This window comes from Papilio machaon, chromosome 27 (assembly GCF_912999745.1).
Source record: "Papilio machaon chromosome 27, ilPapMach1.1, whole genome shotgun sequence".
Lineage (NCBI taxonomy): Eukaryota > Metazoa > Arthropoda > Insecta > Lepidoptera > Papilionidae > Papilio > Papilio machaon.
In genome coordinates this window covers 4,534,360-4,554,752 of record NC_060012.1, presented here as the reverse complement: position 1 = coordinate 4,554,752, position 20,393 = coordinate 4,534,360, and the positions used below count along the sequence as shown (strand labels likewise).

At 33.8% G+C, this 20,393-nt stretch overlaps 4 protein-coding genes across 7 annotated transcripts in view; 3 read left to right on the top strand and 1 right to left on the bottom strand.

Annotated features, from left to right (window-relative positions):
- The window catches only part of LOC106711065 (heterogeneous nuclear ribonucleoprotein L), a 264,080-nt gene that overhangs the window by 112,203 nt on the left and 131,484 nt on the right, over positions 1 to 20,393 (bottom strand). The gene's annotated exons all lie outside the window — the stretch shown is intronic.
- LOC106721187 (uncharacterized oxidoreductase SERP2049) lies at positions 556 to 1,369 on the top strand. The gene has a single exon (XM_045684651.1). It carries the CDS (start codon positions 592 to 594, stop codon positions 1,354 to 1,356), a length of 765 nt encoding a protein of 254 aa, XP_045540607.1. The 5' UTR covers positions 556 to 591; the 3' UTR covers positions 1,357 to 1,369.
- Positions 3,951 to 4,764, top strand: LOC123722543 (uncharacterized oxidoreductase SERP2049-like). The gene has a single exon (XM_045684650.1). It carries the CDS (start codon positions 3,985 to 3,987, stop codon positions 4,747 to 4,749), a length of 765 nt encoding a protein of 254 aa, XP_045540606.1. The 5' UTR covers positions 3,951 to 3,984; the 3' UTR covers positions 4,750 to 4,764.
- On the top strand, positions 4,818 to 6,282 carry LOC123722542 (uncharacterized oxidoreductase SSP0419-like). The gene has a single exon (XM_045684649.1). It carries the CDS (start codon positions 5,249 to 5,251, stop codon positions 6,014 to 6,016), a length of 768 nt encoding a protein of 255 aa, XP_045540605.1. The 5' UTR covers positions 4,818 to 5,248; the 3' UTR covers positions 6,017 to 6,282.

The following is a 20,393-nucleotide window of genomic DNA, read 5'->3' as shown; positions in this document are numbered from 1 at the left end:
GCACGTCAATTGTCACGCTCACGATTCTCTCGCAATATCCCTAAACATATGAAATTGTTGAAACATTTTTGTGAATTATAAGTGCGTACGAAAATTAACTTATCTTGTCTTTTCCCCTGCGTAGCCTTGGCACATTATGTACCCTTCCATACATCTACCTATATTAGCTGTATCTGAATTCACTCCTTTCTTACGCATATCCTCTTTCACACAATCCATCCGTAATTTCTTCGGTCTGTCCCTACCTTACACAGATATGACTGGAATAGAAAAGACGATATATAGAATGCATTAATAAAAATCCAAGATTAAAATATAATTAAAAATAAAGCTACAACACAACATATTACTAATCTAAAATTCGTTCAATGGCTAGAAATATTTTTTTAATTTTTATTTATTTGGAACAACTAACGACTACATAATAGGTATATAATAATGATAATTAAAAAGTATACTTGGGAATATATTCGATAACCCAACTCTATAGTAGATAGATAGTAGATATCTAAAAAAACACCTGATAAGACAGTATATATAAAAACTGTGTTGGAAGTGTACGTGTGTAATAAAAATTTAATAAAAACCAAAATGGATATCGATTTTAAAAATAAAGTTGTCATAGTAACGGGTGCGAGCTCCGGTATAGGTGCAGAAGTTGCTAAACTATTTGCAAGATACGAAGCAAAATTGGTCCTAGTCGGACGTAACGAAGAGAGACTGAAAACTGTAGCAGAAGATTGTACTGTCGACGGATTACTACCATTATGCATACTCCTCGATCTAACACACCGTGGTAGCTGTGAAACTGTCATTAACCAAACCATTGAATTACACGGCAAAATAGACGTGTTAATAAATGGCGCTGGTAAACTAAAAATGGCATCAATATTTGATCAATCCATTGAAACATTTGATGAAATAATAGCAATTAATCTTCGTGTACCGTATTACTTGTGTCAATTAGCTGTACCATATTTAAAGAAGACTAAAGGTAACATAGTAAATATAGCAGCATCACTTTCACACAGACATACTTCAGGATTTTTGACTTATAATATTACTAAGAATGCTCTCCAGCTATTCACAGAACAAGCAGCAGTGGAAGCCACTGGTGAAGGAATAAGAATAAATTCAATTAACCCGGGATTCACGAAAACAAACTTACTTCGAAATATAAACATCGAGCCTCAAAATTTGGAAGCTGCGTATAAAAATATATCAAAACACTTTCCAACAAGACTTCCAATCGAAGCCTCAGAAGTGGCAAAGTTAATATTCATCATAGCTAGTGATTTATTCCCAGATATTAACGGTTCTAATATCGGAATAGATGGGGCATCTTCCGCACTTTAGCAATTCGGGCAACTATGTAAAAGTTTGTAACACAAAATTTAGATTTAATTTCAAAAAAATTGTTATATTGCAATATTTATGCAGAATGTACCGACTAATAGAATTTGTTAAATGGTCTCTAAATGAGTAATTCTACACCAATGGACCATATCGACACGAATGTGGCAGTTAACCCTAAATATTTTACTCATGTAAAGTTGCCAGAAAATGTGAATAAGCAAATAGAGATATGAAGGTAAATAGACTTAAATTCATGTTATCAAAAATTGCGATAAAACGGCTACTTGGATTTATTAGATATTACTTTGCGGAATTTTACGATACGATAACAGCAGTATTTGCAATGACAACATAAAAACAACAGTGTTTAAATCAACTAACGAAATATTGAAGAGTGAATTGAACTATTTTTAAGTAAAAATTAGAAGGAACGGTGTTTTAAAAGTGATTATTTTCGAGACATAGAGTTTTTAAAGTAACGTAATAATGGAATTCAATTTTGAGAACCAAGTTATAATAATAACAGGAGGTAGTTCAGGAATCGGGGCTGAAACAGCTAAAATGTTCGCCCATTACAAAGCAAAGCTATGCCTCGTTGGTAGAAATGAATCGAGACTCCAAAACGTTGCACAACATTGCGAATTGATCAGTGGAAACGTACCATTATGTTTATTACTTGATTTAATCCAACCAGGCAGCTGTGAAGAGGTAATAACAAAGACCACTGAAAAATTTAAAAGAATCGATGTTTTGGTCAATTGCGCTGGTAAATTAAAATTGGGAACATTAGATCAGAGTGATATTGATGTATTTGACGAAATGATGGCTATTAATTTGAGAGTGCCTTATTACTTGACTCAACTGGCTTTACCACATTTAATTAAAAGTAAAGGAAATATTGTGAATATTGGGTCGTCGTATTTGGAAAGGTACAAACCAGGATTCCTTCCTTACAATGTTTCAAAGAACGCATTGGAAAAGTTTACAAGACACGCTGCAATGGAGTTGGTATCCGAAGGCGTGAGAGTCAACATTATTAATCCAGGAGTGACGCGTACTAATTTGATTCATAGTTTAAACATTGACGAGAGTGATGTTGACTACGAATATGACAATCTCATAGATGAGTTAGGCCTAAATAAAATATTAGAGCCCAAAGAGGTTGCAAAACTTATATTGTTAGTAGCCAGCAATCTGATGCCAAATATGGCAGGCTCAAGTTTAAAAATGGACGGAGCTGTTATAGTGGGTTGAAATAAGACTACGGTTACAGACACAAAACTAGTCATGGATGAGGGACAGATGGGCGACTACGTATAAAAATCATATGATGCAACGTCGGACACGAAACGGATGGGAGCGTACCCGTTGACACTATCGGCGATGAAATAGCGACGTCGGAGTAGGAGCAACGGGCACATATTAATTTGATTTCAGGCAAGCTATCCACTGCTTCAATGCTCCTCTCCGCCACCATACCGTCCAGCCATCGCTCGTCCATTTCTAGTTTCGTGCACGCAGCCTTAGAATCCTGAATTTTCATTAACAATATTTTAAAAATAAATTAGTGATCATTAAATGGTGTTTTTTTTTATCGAAAAGAACACTATAATCTAAATTTTAGTGATAAAGATAGCATGTAAGCAATAACATGTTTCGGGAGTGAAAATGAACGGTATAAAAAACCTATGCTTTGATTTTGATTTGATAAAATTTGGCATACTTTCAATGTAAAAAAAAAAATGTAACGATAACTTAAATATCATCCAATAACACAACGTTTAATTTATATTCACGAATATTTTATTAATGCAAAGGTAGATAGAGATATCAAACGAGGAAACGTGATAAAAAAAAGGCATTAAACGAGGAAACGTGGAAAAAAATCTAAGCAACGATAAAATAACGCGTTCAATAAACAGATTAGAAAAAAAAGTAAAAACAGTTACAAAAATATAGGAAAAAATTATTGAGTTATTCGGAAAGCCATTTCGTTTTTATTTCTTTTTTCTATGCTTAATTATGTCTTTATCAGCTCCAACCGACCTACCAGGACGTGGTGCATCGTCGTCGAAAATACACGAATCCTACGTCGAGAAAAAACGGAATGAAATTCCGAACGACCTATTAATTTAAGCCATACAATCGAACTGGCTAAGAGAGAAACCTCTATGAGCGAGAGTCATTGGCCGGTCCCGAAGGAAGATTGAATTATAACCTTTATTTATTTTGAGTTTCTGCCATTAAATACAATTTATATATTAGTCTTTTTATGTTTTAATTTAATATTATTTACCTACTTACGATATTTAAAACTATATTTATTAGTAAAGATAAAAAATACAAAAACAGTCGTGACAAATCCTAGATGAAATCCTAGAAAAAAATAGTTAAAATCCTAGGTTTAAATATAATTTGAAAAAAAAAACTACAACACATTACTAATCTAAAATTCGTGCAATGGCTAGAAATAATGATAATTAAAAAGTATACTTGGGAATACATTCGATAACCCAACTCCATAGTAGATAGATAGTAGATATCTAAAAAAAAACACCTGATAAGACAGTATATATATAAACTCTATTGGAAGCGTACGTGTGAAATAAAAATTTAATAAAAACCAAAATGGATATCGATTTTAAAAATAAAGTTGTCATAGTAACGGGTGCGAGCTCCGGTATAGGCGCAGAAGTTGCTAAACTATTCGCAAGATACGAAGCAAAACTGGTCCTAGTCGGACGTAACGAAGAGAGACTGAAAACTGTAGCAGAAGATTGTACTGTCAACGGATTACTACCATTATGCATACTCCTCGATCTAACACACCCTGGTAGCTGTGAAACTGTCATTAACCAAACCATTGAATTACACGGCAAAATAGACGTGTTAATAAATGGCGCTGGTAAACTAAAAATGGCATCAATATTTGATCAATCCATTGAAACATTTGATGAAATAATCGCAATTAATCTTCGTGTACCGTATTACTTGTGTCAATTAGCTGTACCATATTTAAAGAAAACTAAAGGTAACATAGTAAATATAGCAGCATCACTTTCTCACAGACATACTTCAGGATTTTTGACTTATAATATTACTAAGAATGCTCTCCAGCTATTCACAGAACAAGCAGCAGTGGAAGCCACTGGTGAAGGAATAAGAATAAATTCAATTAACCCGGGATTCACGAAAACAAACTTACTTCGAAATATAAACATCGAGCCTCAAAATTTGGAAGCTGCGTATAAAAATATATCAAAACACTTCCCAACAAGACTTCCAATCGAAGCCTCAGAAGTGGCAAAGTTAATATGCATCATAGCTAGTGATTTATTCCCAGATATTAACGGTTCTAACATCGGAATAGATGGGGCATCGTCCGTACTTTAGCAACTTAGGCAACTATGTAAAAATTTGTAACCCAAAATAGACGATTAATTTCGAATAATCTGACATATTCCAATATTTATACAGAATGTACCGACTAATAGAATTTGTTAAATGGTCTATAAATGAGTAATTCTACACCAATGGACAATATCGACACGAATGTGACAGTTAGTACTAAATAATTTTTTCATGAAAAATGCCCAATAAATGTGAATAAGCAAATAGAGATATGAAGGTAAATAGATTTAAATTCGTGTTATCAAAAAATTGCGATAAAACGGCTACTTGGATTTATCAGATGTTACTTGGCGGAATTTTACGATACGATAACAGCAGTATTTGCAGTGACAACATTCAAACAACAGTGTACTAGTGTACAACAGTGTGACTAATGAAATATTGAACTGTTGAATTAAACTATTTTTGAGTAAAAATTAGAAGGAACAGTGTTTTAAAAGTGATTGTTTTCGAGACATAGAGTTTTTAAAGTAACGTAATAATGGAATTCAATTTTGAGAACAAAGTTATAATAATAACAGGAGGAAGTTCAGGAATCGGTGCTGAAACAGCTAAAATGTTCGCCCATTACAAAGCAAAGCTATGCCTCGTTGGTAGAAATGAATCGAGACTACAAAACGTTGCACAACATTGCGAATTGATCAGTGGAAACGTACCATTATGTTTATTACTTGATTTAATCCAACCAGGCAGCTGTGAAGAGGTAATAACAAAGACTATTGAAAAATTTAAAAGAATCGATGTTTTGGTAAATTGCGCTGGTAAATTAGAATTGGGAACATTAGATCAGAGTGATATTGATGTATTTGACGAAATGATAGCTATTAATTTGAGAGTGCCGTATTACTTGACTCAACTGGCTTTACCACATTTGATTAAAAGTAAAGGAAATATTGTGAATATTGGGTCGTCGTATTTAGAAAGGTACAAACCAGGATTCCTTCCTTTCAGTGTCTCAAAGAACGCATTGGAAAAGTTTACAAGACACGCTGCAATGGAGTTGGTACCCGAAGGTGTGAGAGTCAATATTATTAATCCAGGAGTGACGCGTACTAATTTGATTCGTTATTTAAACATTGCCGAGAGTGATGTTGACTACGTATATAACAATCTCATAGCTGAGTTAGGTCTGAAGAAAATATTAGAGCCCAAAGAGGTTGCAAAACTTGTATTGTTAGTAGCCAGTAATTTGATGCCAAATATGGCAGGCTCAAGTTTAAAAATGGACGGAGCTGTTATAGTGGGTTGAAATAAGACTATGGTTACAGACACAAAACTAGTCATGGATGAGGGACAGCGGGGCGACTACGTATAAAAATCATATAATGCAACGTCGGACACGAAACGGACGGAAGCGTACCCGTTGACGCTATCGGCGATGAAAGAGCGACGTCGGAGAAGGAACAACGGGAACAAATTAATTTGATTTCAGGCAAGCTATCCGATACCACTGCTTCAATGACCCTTCCCGCTGTCTCTCGTCCAGTGCTAGTTTCGTGCACGCTGCATTAGAATTATTAATATTCATAAACAATATTTTAGAAAATAAATTAGTGATAAATTTTAATGATGTTTTTTTTTATCGAAAAGAACACCTTAATCTAAATTTTAGTCATAAAGATAGCATGTAAGTAATAACATGTTTCGGCTGTGAAAACATACGTTATAATAAATCTGTGCTTTGGTTTTTAATTTGATAAAATTTGGCATATTTTCAATGTAAAAAAATGTAACGATAATTTAAAAATCATCCACGAATAATTTTAATGCAAACGTAGATAAAGATATCAAACGAGGAAACGTGGATAAAAAATCTAGGCAAAGATAAGATAACACGTGTTCAATAGTTAGAACAGATTAGAAAATAAGTACAAACAGTTGAACAAAAAATAAATGAAAATAATAGTTGAGGAAAAAATAAATTTAATCAATACAGTAAGTCGAACTGGCTAAGAGAAAAACATCTATGAGCGAGAGTCATTAGCCAGTCCCAACGGACAAAGTATTAAATAAAAAAATCAAAGGATTGTTTCTATTTGTTCTCTTGAGTTTAAAAAAATACTAATTAGATCAACAAAGAAAAAACTACTTTACATAAAATAGAATCCGATAGAAAAGTAAAAACATTTTAAATCATGAAAAGGGGAATGTTCGTTAGAACGAATGAACGTAAGACTAACTGTCGATATCAATATTCGATCTCTAACCATTTTTAAATTATACGATTAAAAATTTAACCTATCTAAATATCGCAATCAAACTAATATTATAAACTAGCTTTTACCCGCGACTCCGTCCGCGCGGAATAAAAAAATAGAAAACGGGGTAAAAATTATCCTATGTCCGTTTCCTGGTTCTAAGCTACCTCCCCATCAATTTTCAGTTCAGTTCGACCGATCTTGAGTTATAAATAGTGTAACTAACACGACTTTCTTTTATATATATAAGAAGATAAGATGTGAATTTTTAGACGGATGGATGTATGAATGATTTGAAAGTAATTTTTGTTTTCCTTTATACATACATAGTAAAGGATCATATATTGATTTCAGCCTAAAATAGATCGAGATTGATTCCAAAGATTGAAATGTATATTTCAAGTAAATCGTTTCTTATAATGTCCATTTCGATGAATAGATTATCGAGATTGATTGGTTTCGACTTGACAGGGGATTAGAGAGTTTTCTGAAGCGTAATAATGTCGATAGAAAAAACATATAAAAAAAAGAAAATAAATTTTTACGTCAAATATACTTTGAAGAGAACATTTTTAAAGCAAAAAATAATATTGAAAGAAACTTGTATACACGCTATCTACTTGAAAAAAACACATGTTCTTATACATGTTACAGTAGTGTAAACGCAGTTTACTTTATACATTAATACTATATACAAATAAACATCTGTTTCGTGAACACATATCAAGGTAATACTAATTTGTTAGTTCCATTTATAAAATTTATCGATCTTAAAATGTTGAACACATCTGCTTTTGTTACATACAATAATAAACAGCAAATCAAAATTAAACTTATGTATTGTTAATCTTACTAATATTATAAATGCGAATGTTTAGATGTATGGATGGGTGTTTGTTTGAAGTTATCTCCAGAACGGATGCATGGATCTCGATGAAATTTAACATAGTTGTAGATCATAGTCTGGAAGAACACATAGGCTACTTAGTATGTTTTTTTGATATCATAAAGTTTAGGTAAATATAGTATGTAAAAAATAAGATATTCAACATTCAAAAACAGCTACAAAAATGTAGAAAATCATTAAGAAACTTGGAATTGAATAACTTCATTGAAAACTTTAATTAAAATGGCTTAATTAATTCAATGTTACTTTACTTCACTAACTTAAGGAAATTAAATTATTTTGAGCTCGTCTTGTTATTTTAAACTACAGTTTTTTTAACTTAAACTAAGTAAAGACGTTGCTAACATTTTTTATAAAAAGTAGAGCATTTTATATTAATTAAAAATATGTACAAATTATGATCTTTAAATCACTTTTTATCACAGCTTACAATCATTTAACACATTCAATGCCGAATCCAGTATGCGTCCAGCAAACGCCAAGTCATCTTAAAAATAATTGCGACACGTAACGTGTTTACTTTGATTAAAAAAAACATTATCATGCAAAAATAACATCATTAATGTGACAATTTAATGCTTCAGCAATCAATTGATCATACTAATATTATAAATGCGAATAGATGGACGGATGGATTTATGTTTGTTGGAAGTTATCTCCGAAACAGCTCAACGGATCTTGATGAAATGTGGTACAGATGTAGACCGCAGTCTGGAAAAACACATAGGCTACTTATAAAGTTTTTTTTTAAATTCACGCGGACGTAGTCACAGGCGACAACTGCTCATAAATATTTCACGGCGCCGATATATGCCGGTGCTCTTTAATACGCTGGTGGCGCCATCTATTAAACGTTGAAGAGCGCTTAAACACAATCCGATATTAAACGCAGTAGGACTAATATAACAATGTAACCGTTTATTAGGCTATGAAATTATTAATACCCAGATGAGATAAAGGGATGTCCACAGGTGGGTATAATGTTTGGGTGAAGGCAAGGGCTATAAAACATTTATACGAGAATAATGTAAAACGAATAAACGCATTGCTTTATTATTTAACAACACCTTGTCAATTGTATTGTATATGTTTTAAAATAACATTGGTACATGGCGGGATTCGAACCCTGCAGGCTACATTTTAAGTGCTTAACCCCTGAGCCACCGATGCTCTCTATAATTAGTAATATAAGGTTTAATTAACATATGAATAATTAACAATGCGTTTGTAATTGACCTGATTGTCAGTGACATTGTATGACGCGTCATAAATGGACACGATAAGCGCCTGTCATCAACAATATGCAATCCGACTACTGATTGTATTTTAAATATTAAATATAATATGTAAAATTTTAGGTTATTTTTTCGCCCGATTAATTCAAGAGGGGTTTGTTATTCAAGCGTATATAAATACTAGCTGTCGCCCACGACTCCGTCCGTGTGAAATTAAAAAAAAATAGTAATTAGTGTTGTGTTCTTCCAGACGTGTGTGTTAGTGTTGTGTTATATTCTATCGTTGGGACGTTCTGGAGATACCTTCAAACAAACATTGATCGATCCATCTAAACATTCGCAGTATATATGCAAACATTTATAATATTAGTAAGATGTATGTAGGTTTTTTGTATATTAACAATTCACATCAAATGAGTTCATAGTTAAGCGCGAATTTCAATCATAAAAAACCATACTTTGTGACCCAAGAGTCTAAACGACTGAACCGGTTTCGTTCGGAATGAGGTGTCGTTCAATACTAATTGCCTAGAGTGACGCAGACCTACACTCTGATCGATCTTCTTTTAATACAATATCTTACTAATATTATAAATGCGAATGTTTAGCCATCTAAATGGATATTTGTTTGAAGGTATCTTCAGAACAGCTCAACGGATCTCGATGTAATTTGGCATATGTGTAGATTACAGTCTGGAAGAACACATGGGAATAATGTTTTTTAATTCCGTGCGGACGGAGTCGCGAGCAACAACTAGTTTAAAAATACATGTAAACTTACATCAAACGCCAAGAAACAAATTTCTTAGGAGTATTAATAAATTTTCTTACCTGAAACAATAAAATTTTAAATTAACCAACGCAAAATCTAAATTATAAACAACATTAATAAATTCCGATCGAGCAGACTCCACCAATAGGCCAGCGTGGTATACTATGGCCTAGTCACCCCTAAATTAGGCTCCGAATCCCTAAAAAGTATAGTGAGCTGATGATAAGCGGACTTACCACAAGTTATGTAGACATTAACTACCACTAAAGAGTAATTTAACGATTGCTTGACTTAGATTTAGATAGAGAAATCTATACTTAGGGAGAGATCTACATAACCATTAGGCGACTCTGAGTTGAAAATAAAATATACTGCAAACATAGCATTAACAAGATCTGATATTTCAAATTTTAAATAACTAAACAAATACCTTTAAAAATATCTTTACCCATGACAGTATAACTAAGTATAATATAAACCACTCGACAAGCTCATTAACAATCACAATCCTCATACAAACCCATTCAACACAACTGTACATCGCTAAACATTCACAAAGCGGACAGTTTAATATCATTCATTAATTATTCTATTCGCAAACGTGAATTTAATGAACGAAACGTTTACGGTCACTTAAAGCTCCTACAAATAATAAATAATTCTCATAACAAGCTCCCTACGGTTAAGGTCATAACAATTTTTTTCATCAAAATTACTGTTTAAGTTTTAACAACTTTACCAAACAGCATAGAAAATATATCCACATTAAAGCTAATATTACTATTAGTACAAACGAAATTGTTTATAAATCAGATGTATGGATGTATGGATGGATGTTTGTTAGAAGGTATCTCCGGAACGGCTCAACAGATCTTGATGAAATTTGGCACAGATGTAGATCATAGGTTGGAAATCACAACGTCACACACAACACAAAAATCACATGTCTCTTATTAAGTTTTTTAACTCCGCCCAGATTGAGTAGTTGTTGACAGCTGGTAAAAATGTGAAAAAAGTACAAACAAATTTGATTCCTTTTTCTAGAGAGTATAACTTTGTTATTTGTATTTTTCATTTCATTTTTATATTTATCACGTTTCCAACTAAACGACTATCGTTAGTTTTCCATTAATAGAGAATTTTCTTTCAATTCTGATAAGCCATATAAACAACTTTGTTGAAAAAAATGTTACATTTCCGGCATTCGCGCTTCGACCGCCGAAGCGAGCGGACGTGTTTTGAGCAAAGGAAATGAAATCGATTTAACACTTACTGATTTTAGATGCGATAAAAACACGATTAGTCGGAACTATTTGATGTTGAAACGTTTCAACATGTAACAAATTTAATAAAGCTTGTAGAAAATCAATTTCATACAAAAAATATTTTTTTGTGGAACAAAGTATACTGAATCTTATGTAAAAGAAGGATTCTGGTCATTTCAGGTGTTACATTTTTTACATATGCAAGCAGCACACACATCTAAAGGGCTCGAGTTTATGCTATTAGGGGGTGAATAAGCCTTAGTTACGATCCATCAACTATTGCTACCCGACATATCAATTAATTTGCGTTTGTCTGTCTGTCTATCTGTTCACAGATTTTGATGGGATTTTGACGGAAAGGTAGCTGATATATGTAAACGGCTTGAACGGAATAGGCATAGGAATACTTTTTTAATTCTGCACCGACGGAGTCACAGGGGACCACTAGTCTTTAAATTAGCAAGTATTTGCCCATAGCCCACTAATAATATCAGCAAACATCACGTTTGTGACTTTAATACTTCATATACGATCATTATAAAATCAATTGCGTGTAATTAGATCGTACAAAACAAATGAACAATATCAAAGGAAGCAAGATGCAACACAGCTGGCACGAAAACAGTTGCACAAGAGTTAATAAAGACATCTTTACTGCACACCTCAATGCAAATACATTGAGTAATAACATGTCCGAAATTATTACACGTGAGAAGCAAGCTTGTTATATACTTTATTAATTTGTTATTAGTTGACAGCGACACGAAACAGTGGTAGACGACAGCAATATCTGTTGCACCAATAGGTCGGCTCGCTCGGTGCAATACCACGAGCACACAGACAGGCGTCAAGTGGAAGCAATACCGCGTAAAGCCACTATACTATTCATATCCTTTTCTTGTAAAGGAAAGAATAGGGATTTATCCCCTTTGGGGTCCCCTACTTCGTCGATTAAAGATGGGCAATTCATCTGCAATTACGGATGGCTGTGAGCAGCGGTCACTTCGCTATTTCAGCGAATCAGATGGTCGTTTGTTTGTCACCTTATAATTTAAAAAATACATTACTATCTCAGAAAAAAAAACAATCATGTTTACACTACATTCAGTAATTACAATATTTCAGCGTTCCATTGTATCCTAACAGATGCAAATTTAAGTACTGTACAATATAGAGAAGCTTTCAGTTCTAACGTACAATTCAAACGATCACACTTTAGACCGTCCTTAGGGAACTGAATAAGGCTGTCACCTAGGTTTGGAACAAGTTGACGGCATCGATGTTTCTGAATATAACTTGTGGGTGATAAATTTCATTTAAATAAAGGGTTTTTTACAACAACTATGGGTTCAGGTCAGATTGTGTTGAAACAAATGAATCAAGAGTCAAGGGTTGACAATAATCGAAGTTTTTTTCATCAATGTTCTTGGACGTTGGCAGCCCTATGACAATGTTCGGCTAGATTTTAATGGACCAATTACTGAGCCTAATAACCGACTGTAATTAGTATATCAGTAGAATAACATCTTAATTGTAATTGCTGATAATACTAAATTTACTAATTATACCATATCAATAATAAGTAGAAATTGGTATATTTAATGGTACATTTATGGTTTTAATGGTGCAAAGCATAGATTTTCATTGTTAGTAATAAATAAGTAGAAATTACTATTCATATTATATTTTGAAGTAATTTATAAGGCCTAATTTTAGTCCTGTGGTGGGAAGGGGAGGTGGATTTGATGGAGGAGGAGATGCATAGGAAGATTAAATATTCTCTTTTTATGCGTCTCCTCCTTCGTCGATTGGGGGTAGTCAACGCATTTGCAATTGCGAATGTCTATGGGCAGCGGTCGCTTCGCTATTTCGGCGAATTCATGTGGCCGCTTGCTCGTTTGCCACCTTGTAAAATAAAATAAAAAATTGAAGTAATTTATCCATCATTTACCACTGCCGAAACAGTTTCAATTAAACAAATTTTCATATCAATCTAAGGATCGATTATAGATTTCGGCTGTAATTCCACAATCAATCTAACCACCGGCTCATAAGATTAAATTAGGCTACCTATAGACGTTGTAACCGCAACCAAATCGCCCTCTATCGGTCTGACATTGACTGACGCGTTAGTGCCGTACGGGACATGATTAACGTCGCACGTCGATCACGTCAAGTGTGCACTCCGGGCAATTATAGTGCTCGTTGTAATGCACGGCCGTCAATATTGTTGTATGACGTTAAAATGGCCAAGTAAGAGCACTTTACTGTCAAATTTATTTTACACGGTTGCTCATAAAGTTACAATTAGAATATTGCTACCCAAGTTTACTATTATTTGATATTTTTCTGTAAACATTGGTGTAGGGCTGGCGACAGACACACACCCGTAAAATAATTAAGCCAAAACTATTACGTTTATTAAACACTGTGTGCCGACTCTACGTGAGTGGGATAAGTCCAGGGAGATGATGATTGGTGTTGTCAACTAATTTAAAAATTTCTGAACGATTTTTCTCATTACAAACTTTTATTTAGTTTCACCTTTCCCGATGTCATCAAACTAAATTTGATTCACTTCCCGGTTACCTATTGAACTGAAATTTTACATACAGGTGTAAGTCGCGTGGCAGTAACAAATTATTTGGCATTGTGCTGATCTGATGATAAAGTTGGAAGGTGGTCATAGGAACTTCGCATTGAAACAACACAACCTTATCGAGTTTCAACTCGTTTAAATTATCATGACGAGTAGTTTCTCATGCAATAAGGTAATAGGTAACTAGGGTCGTATATGACAAGTTTATTTTTAAATAATGTTATTTTTTTCTTTTATTACTTTTATTTGATGGTAGATCTGATTTAAAATCCAAGTCCATTGTTTAACCACATACATATCTTAAGTCCCCTTTATACAATACAAAGGGACGTAGTTTACAGTCAAAAGATCTTCATTTAAAGCTATTTACGCTTCAAACTCATCACATGAGCGTAATGACGGCTTATCTTTTCCCTCCATTAGTCGAATGAGCAGACATGCGACTTTGTAGCTCACATCGTATTGTAACTACTGATGTGCTTTAATTTACTAGCGGAAGCGTATTTAAAAAAAATAATTTCGTGTTAATGCAATGATACTCTTTTCAATCATCATCATCATCATCAGCTCACTATACGTCCCCACCGAGGGGATCGGAGCCTACCCCAAGTTAGGGGTGACTAGGCCATAGTCAACCACGCTGGCCAAGTGCGGGTTGGTTGACTTCACACGTATCATTTAATTTCTTCTCAGATATGACCAGGTTGCATCACGATGTTTTCCTTCACCGTAGAAATTTTTTCAATACTATTATCGTATTAATTAAATAGTCATAGCAAGGACAACATACAAGAAAAGAAAAGGAAAGTCTTCTAGAAAACGGTCATAATATAATCTGGTCAAGATTTCATCTTTTTACTGTGGGAATGTGTGGATAAAGAGTACATTTTGCGGCAACGTCATAAAAAAACATGAATACTTAATTTACTTTTTTAATACCACGACCAATCTATAAAATAACATCAAGAATTTAATCGTTTGGATTATTAAAGAATATTAATATTGAAAAAAAAAATCACATTGATATAAGTATGATTGTTAAGTTCTAAAGCTAGTATACCTGTATTGACAAAGTTGACCACAACAGAAATCGCGTCCGCTCATGATTTACAGACTAAGCTATAACTAGAGAACGTAAACAGTGACAACAATGTGATCCGTCACTTCAATCTCAGTCTATTGTCTATTTTAGCGCGTCTCAATACGTACTAATTGACGTGTTCCTCTCGCAACCAACAATAGTCTCTGTTGGTAGCTACTCTTCACTGCTGCGAGTTTTCGGCGACGGATGTGAGAAAATGGGCTGCGGCACAGATTCGTCGCGTCTTTACTCCTTTTTATTTCTAGTGTTCGTCGCTTCGGCAGAATGGGAAAGTAGGTTAAGGGATCCCCGTGTAAAGACGTCTATCTGCATCTTTGTTTTTTAAAAGTAAATAAAGATCCGAAAACGGTCTTGAATACAGACAAAATTCAGGCAACTTTACTCATCAAGTTAATATTGTGCGTTGATTTTATTTATTATTGTTTATTTAGATAAATTACAATTTATTTTTTTAGATAATTGATTTCTTTACTCATCGTATAATTAAAGATAAAAAAATGCAATTACACAAAAAAGATATATCAGGATAAAAAAACTATCAAAACGCTTCAGGCCTACTACAACCGCCGCCATAATTCCTCATCCTTGGTCTGAACAAGCGAGATAAGCCAATGCTATTTATAAGGAGTTCAGACCGAAGAGCAATTATTCTTCTTTACACCAAAATTAGTTACAGAGACAATTTTTCTAATATTAGACGAAAATTTTTAGTAGAAGTACAGAAAGGAGCACTCTTGTGTTTGCAAATAAATACAAATATTCATCAAGGAAAGACAAAACACAATTAGTAAGACCGAATAATCAAAATAATGTCAGAAAATATAATTAAAAACGTGCTAACTACTGCCGCAGTACCTTTTTTATAAAGGGGAATGCTTTATGCATACGCCGTGTCCCGGCGGGTACACGGGAGTTACCTGAATTAGTTAAGGGATTCACTCCTCTGTCCACCTCTGTTCCTCCTGCGCATGGTGACCGGGCTACGGGTACTCTTTCGCACTCCTCCGCGGCCCTGTCTACGCTAGCCGTAGCAACTCCTCCACTGTTTGTGGGCATGCCCACCTACCTCCTTTGGGAAGGCGCGCCGGAACGAAGGCTGTATTAACTGCAATCTGTACTACTAGCTGTAGTAATTGCCGCAGTACCTACTGATACACAAGGAAATCTCTTAGCGTAGATTAAATAGAACAAATTCACACTTAGTGACTGTTCAAGTAATCAAATTACTCTGAGTGTACTTTACCAAGGAAGTCATGTTTTTCACATATAAAACTCAATTAATTCTAACTGAATGGAATCTCATTAATCATTACTTACGTAAGTTGTAAGTTGTTTCACGCAGTATTTCCGCATGCATTTTTACATACAAATCTCTTACACTTATAATAATCTTTATACGCCATGAAATAGAATTCAAATTCAATTAAGCAGACTTTAAATTAACTTTGTACTTCTATAGTATTATGTACGGAATAAAAAGATTTATTATAATAGTCGAAAGGACGAATATTGCGTGAATGAAGCGACATTATGTTTGTAATAAAATAGATAGAAAGAGGCGCTAGTGAAAGTTTTCACAATATGCCGGAAAACTCAAGCGGATAGTGTATGGTACAAGATAGGAACTTTATACTTTATCATTACATTTTGATTATTTATATGGATAAAATAAATTACAAAAGCTTTGTTTACTTTCAAAACAGTGCAATTTTATTAAATTTCCTTATCATATCTATATAATTATCTCTTAATAATTCTCGTTGGATGTGGCTCGAAAGGCCTATGCCCAGCAGTGGGCAGATAAAGGATGTTGATGATGATTATGATGAAATCTCCATTCAAGATAAGTAGGTTAAGAAACTCGACCACTGTAAAAAAGCATTAAGACGTAATTATACGTCTGATTTTATCAAATATAACGAGTGGAATAACGACATGGGAAGTCTTTTAAAAGTCCGATTAGTAAAACAAATAAACCTTATTTTACAGAAATATTAATCCGCTTTCGCTTGTGACTTGATTTTTTATTTTATAGCGCGCGTTGATGTGAATCGCGAATATTTTTTTCGCTCACACGCACACGCTATTCGCAACAATCGGGGTACAATCGATAGAAAAAGTCGTTACGTGTTGTTACGTACCGTAGCCTATATTGTTATGGAGATGAGTGTACAATGCATGTTACTATAACGTAACACGTTTCGTTCTGCATGTTACTTCAATATATATCTGTTGTGGATTCATTTTATCCCACATTGTCTTCATGAAAAGCGATGTGTCACGTTTTGAAATGGATATAAACGTGGGTTTCCATTGCCTAAACACCTGTGTAAAACATTTACTCTGTTATATCACAAGACTAAGTGTCATCCCATTCAGTTTATACTATTCCATCACTTATCACTATATTAACTCGATGTATTTGCGTTGCTTTGATGATATCGAATTTTTAAAATTTTTGTCTGTCTGTCAGCAAGTCCGCGTTTGTCCTGACTAATCTACGAAACGACTGGACTGATATGATGGGACTTTTATTGGAAGGTAGCTGATGGACGCGGTGGAATCTTAGCCTACTTTTATTCCGCACTGACGCTGTCACGAGCAACCGCTAGTCTGTCCCACACTCAGGGTTATATAATGGTTAGTTAAGTAGTACCTAAGTGTACATATCTAATATTAATCCTACCGCCCTAGTAATCATTTAACAAAACTAAATGTGACAGTTAGACGATCTCTATATATCATTCAATTACATCTTCGGTCTGCACATTTCACAGTCATTGAATTCTGTCTTACAGGTAGCCATCCGATCCGCAACATGCATCGCTGGCTATCATGCACATTATAGATTCATACGATCAAGCGAGCCAGCAATAGATAGAACGGTCCATAACTTAACAATTTATAGCGCGTCCGTTCTATTATATTACTTTTAGAGTTTTTTTTAAATAAATAGCTCACAATATTCTAGAATTCTCTGTGAAATTTAACAATATTAAATTAATCTATATATATAAAAGAAAGTCGTGTTAGTTACACTATTTATAACTCAAGAACGGCTGAATCGATTTGACTGAAAATTGGTGGGCAGGTAGCTTAGAACCAGGAAACGGACATAGGATATTTTTTTACCCCGTTTTCTATTTTTTATTCCGCGCGGACGGAGTCGCGGGTAAAAGCTAGTATTTCTATAAAAGACTATCGTGATTCGAGTAACATTTTCAATATGAATAAAGAATCTTCCCACATGTTAATACTCCCCAAACATATGACATCCACCAAAGACCCGGAGGGCAACAATATCATAGCCAACACGTAGATATAGGAAAATTATGTAAAATGGGAAACAAGACGCGGCTGCTTATTGAATTGAAAATATTTTTATATCACATGATACAAGCTGTAGAAAATATTATTTTGAGATTGATATTATCGACTTAAAAAAAAAATTAAACAAAATATAATTTCTACAACAAATTAAGAACATTACTGACGAAACATTAAAAAACTCTAATCAAGCGATTGATAAATTTATCTACTAGATGTGTCCCGCGACTTCGTCCGTCTTTAAATTAAATAAAGTCTAAACGCTATTCGAGACTGCAATCTATCTGTACAAGATTTCATCCACATCCTTACAAACTTTCTCATTTGCAATATTATTAAGGGATTAGATAACAAACAGATTTCTTGATATACACTATTATATATTAAAGTATTTAAATTGAATTTCCTATTTGTACAGGTGTAGACTGGCAAGTAAGCCGCAAGACAGAACAAAGGGGATGGCAATATAGGAAGTGGCAGTCAAACGTAATATCCGGCTGACATTTATTATGCGCGAATATATGACAAATATAGATCTAATAAAGCTTCCTCTTTATGTCTATGATGTCAAAAATATTTTTGACAAAAATCTTTATTAATTTGTCAAAATAACGCCATAATAGCAAAAGCTAAAAACACATTTTTTAAGTTTGGTAGGAAACAAAAAACATCGTCAGAACATACCAAAGTTTCATGAATATTATATACTAGCTATTGCCCGCTATTCCGTTCACTCAGATTGAAAAAAAAAACCAGCCTGTGCGTTAAGTTGCCTATATGTTCTTCCAGACTATGTTCTATCTGTGGCAAATTTCATTAAGAACTGTTGAACCGTTCCTAAGATACCTTCAAACAAACATCCATCCATTCATCCATCTAAACATCTGCATTTATAATAAGTAAGATTTATTATTGTAAATATAAAAAAATGAAAAAAATTAAATTATGTACACTAATATCTAGTTAGTAGCATGTCTTATATCTATAGGTATATATATCGTTTTAGTTACACTAGTTATAACTCAAGATCGGTCGAACTGATTTAGCTGAAAATTGATGGGGAGGTAACTTAGAACTAGGAGACGGACATAGGAACTTTTTTATCTTGTGTGCATTTTTTTATTCCGCGCGGACGGAGTCGCGGGTAAAAGCTAGTCTGTTAAAATACGGTTAGTATCAGCTCTTAAGAGTCTAAATTTTCTTCAAAATCGTCATAATTTCATACAAGACATTGTCATCAATTTAAACGTTTAAACGATTTAAAACGAATGCTCATAAAAAACATGTGCGACAAGTAAGAAAATCAAGTGTAACAAATCTGCGCGATCCCTTTTCACTAAGTCAGCGGTTTTATCGAATCCTGCTCCATCAATCTTTGTTACCAAAGAGCTTTTTAGTAAAACATTAGACGATAGACATTTTTAAAGAATAGTAGATGTATTACTGTCAAGATTCTTTGCTAATGATCTAGTCTAACTTATAATTAATTAGCTTTAAAACTTTGTTCCCTACATTACTTGCTTGTTTTTTTTTTGTAAAATATTCAAAGGTAGTAAGATGAATGTACGGAAGTCCTAATTTTAATAATAACATAACAAATTTCACATTAACGTGCCTTTTTTTAAATATTTTTTTTCGCAATTTGCAACATTGTTTACCATAGCTATGACATTCAGATTTAAAAAAAAAACTATAATAACAAAACTCATATCGACTTCTCTCAACTAGTTTTCCAGACACAGCTGCCTAACAAGACTACAGTTCGTCTCGTAACATGAAACCAGCAGGAAATAACTGTGTGAAGATTAAATTGAATTTAAACAAAGGAGTCTGCATGAAATAAGAACATCCTTTGTGTCGTAGCGCATTTTAAAGCCCTTTACTGTACACAAGGCAACGTAAATCTTTGAAACCCGGAGATTTAAGTAGCTATGCGACTTACGCAATATCTATATCTATATATATATAAAAGAAAGTTGTGTTAGTTACACCATTTATAACTCAAGAACGGCTGAATTGATTTAGCTGAAAATTTGTGGGTAGGTAGCTTAGAACCAGGAAAAGGACATAGGATAATTTTTACCCCGTTTTCATTTCTTTTTTTTTTTATTCCGCGCGGACGGAGTCGCGGGAAAAAGCTAGTAATATCATAATAAGGAACTTCGTTCCAAAAGTTTGTACACAGCATGCGTCGGCGACATCGCTAAAGGCTCGCAACCTA

Excerpts from the sequence above, each read along its gene's own strand:
- LOC106721187 (XM_045684651.1), top strand. The coding sequence starts at position 592 with ATGGATATCGATTTTAAAAATAAAGTTGTCATAGTAACGGGTGCGAGC.
- LOC123722543 (XM_045684650.1), top strand. The coding sequence starts at position 3,985 with ATGGATATCGATTTTAAAAATAAAGTTGTCATAGTAACGGGTGCGAGC.
- LOC123722542 (XM_045684649.1), top strand. The coding sequence starts at position 5,249 with ATGGAATTCAATTTTGAGAACAAAGTTATAATAATAACAGGAGGAAGT.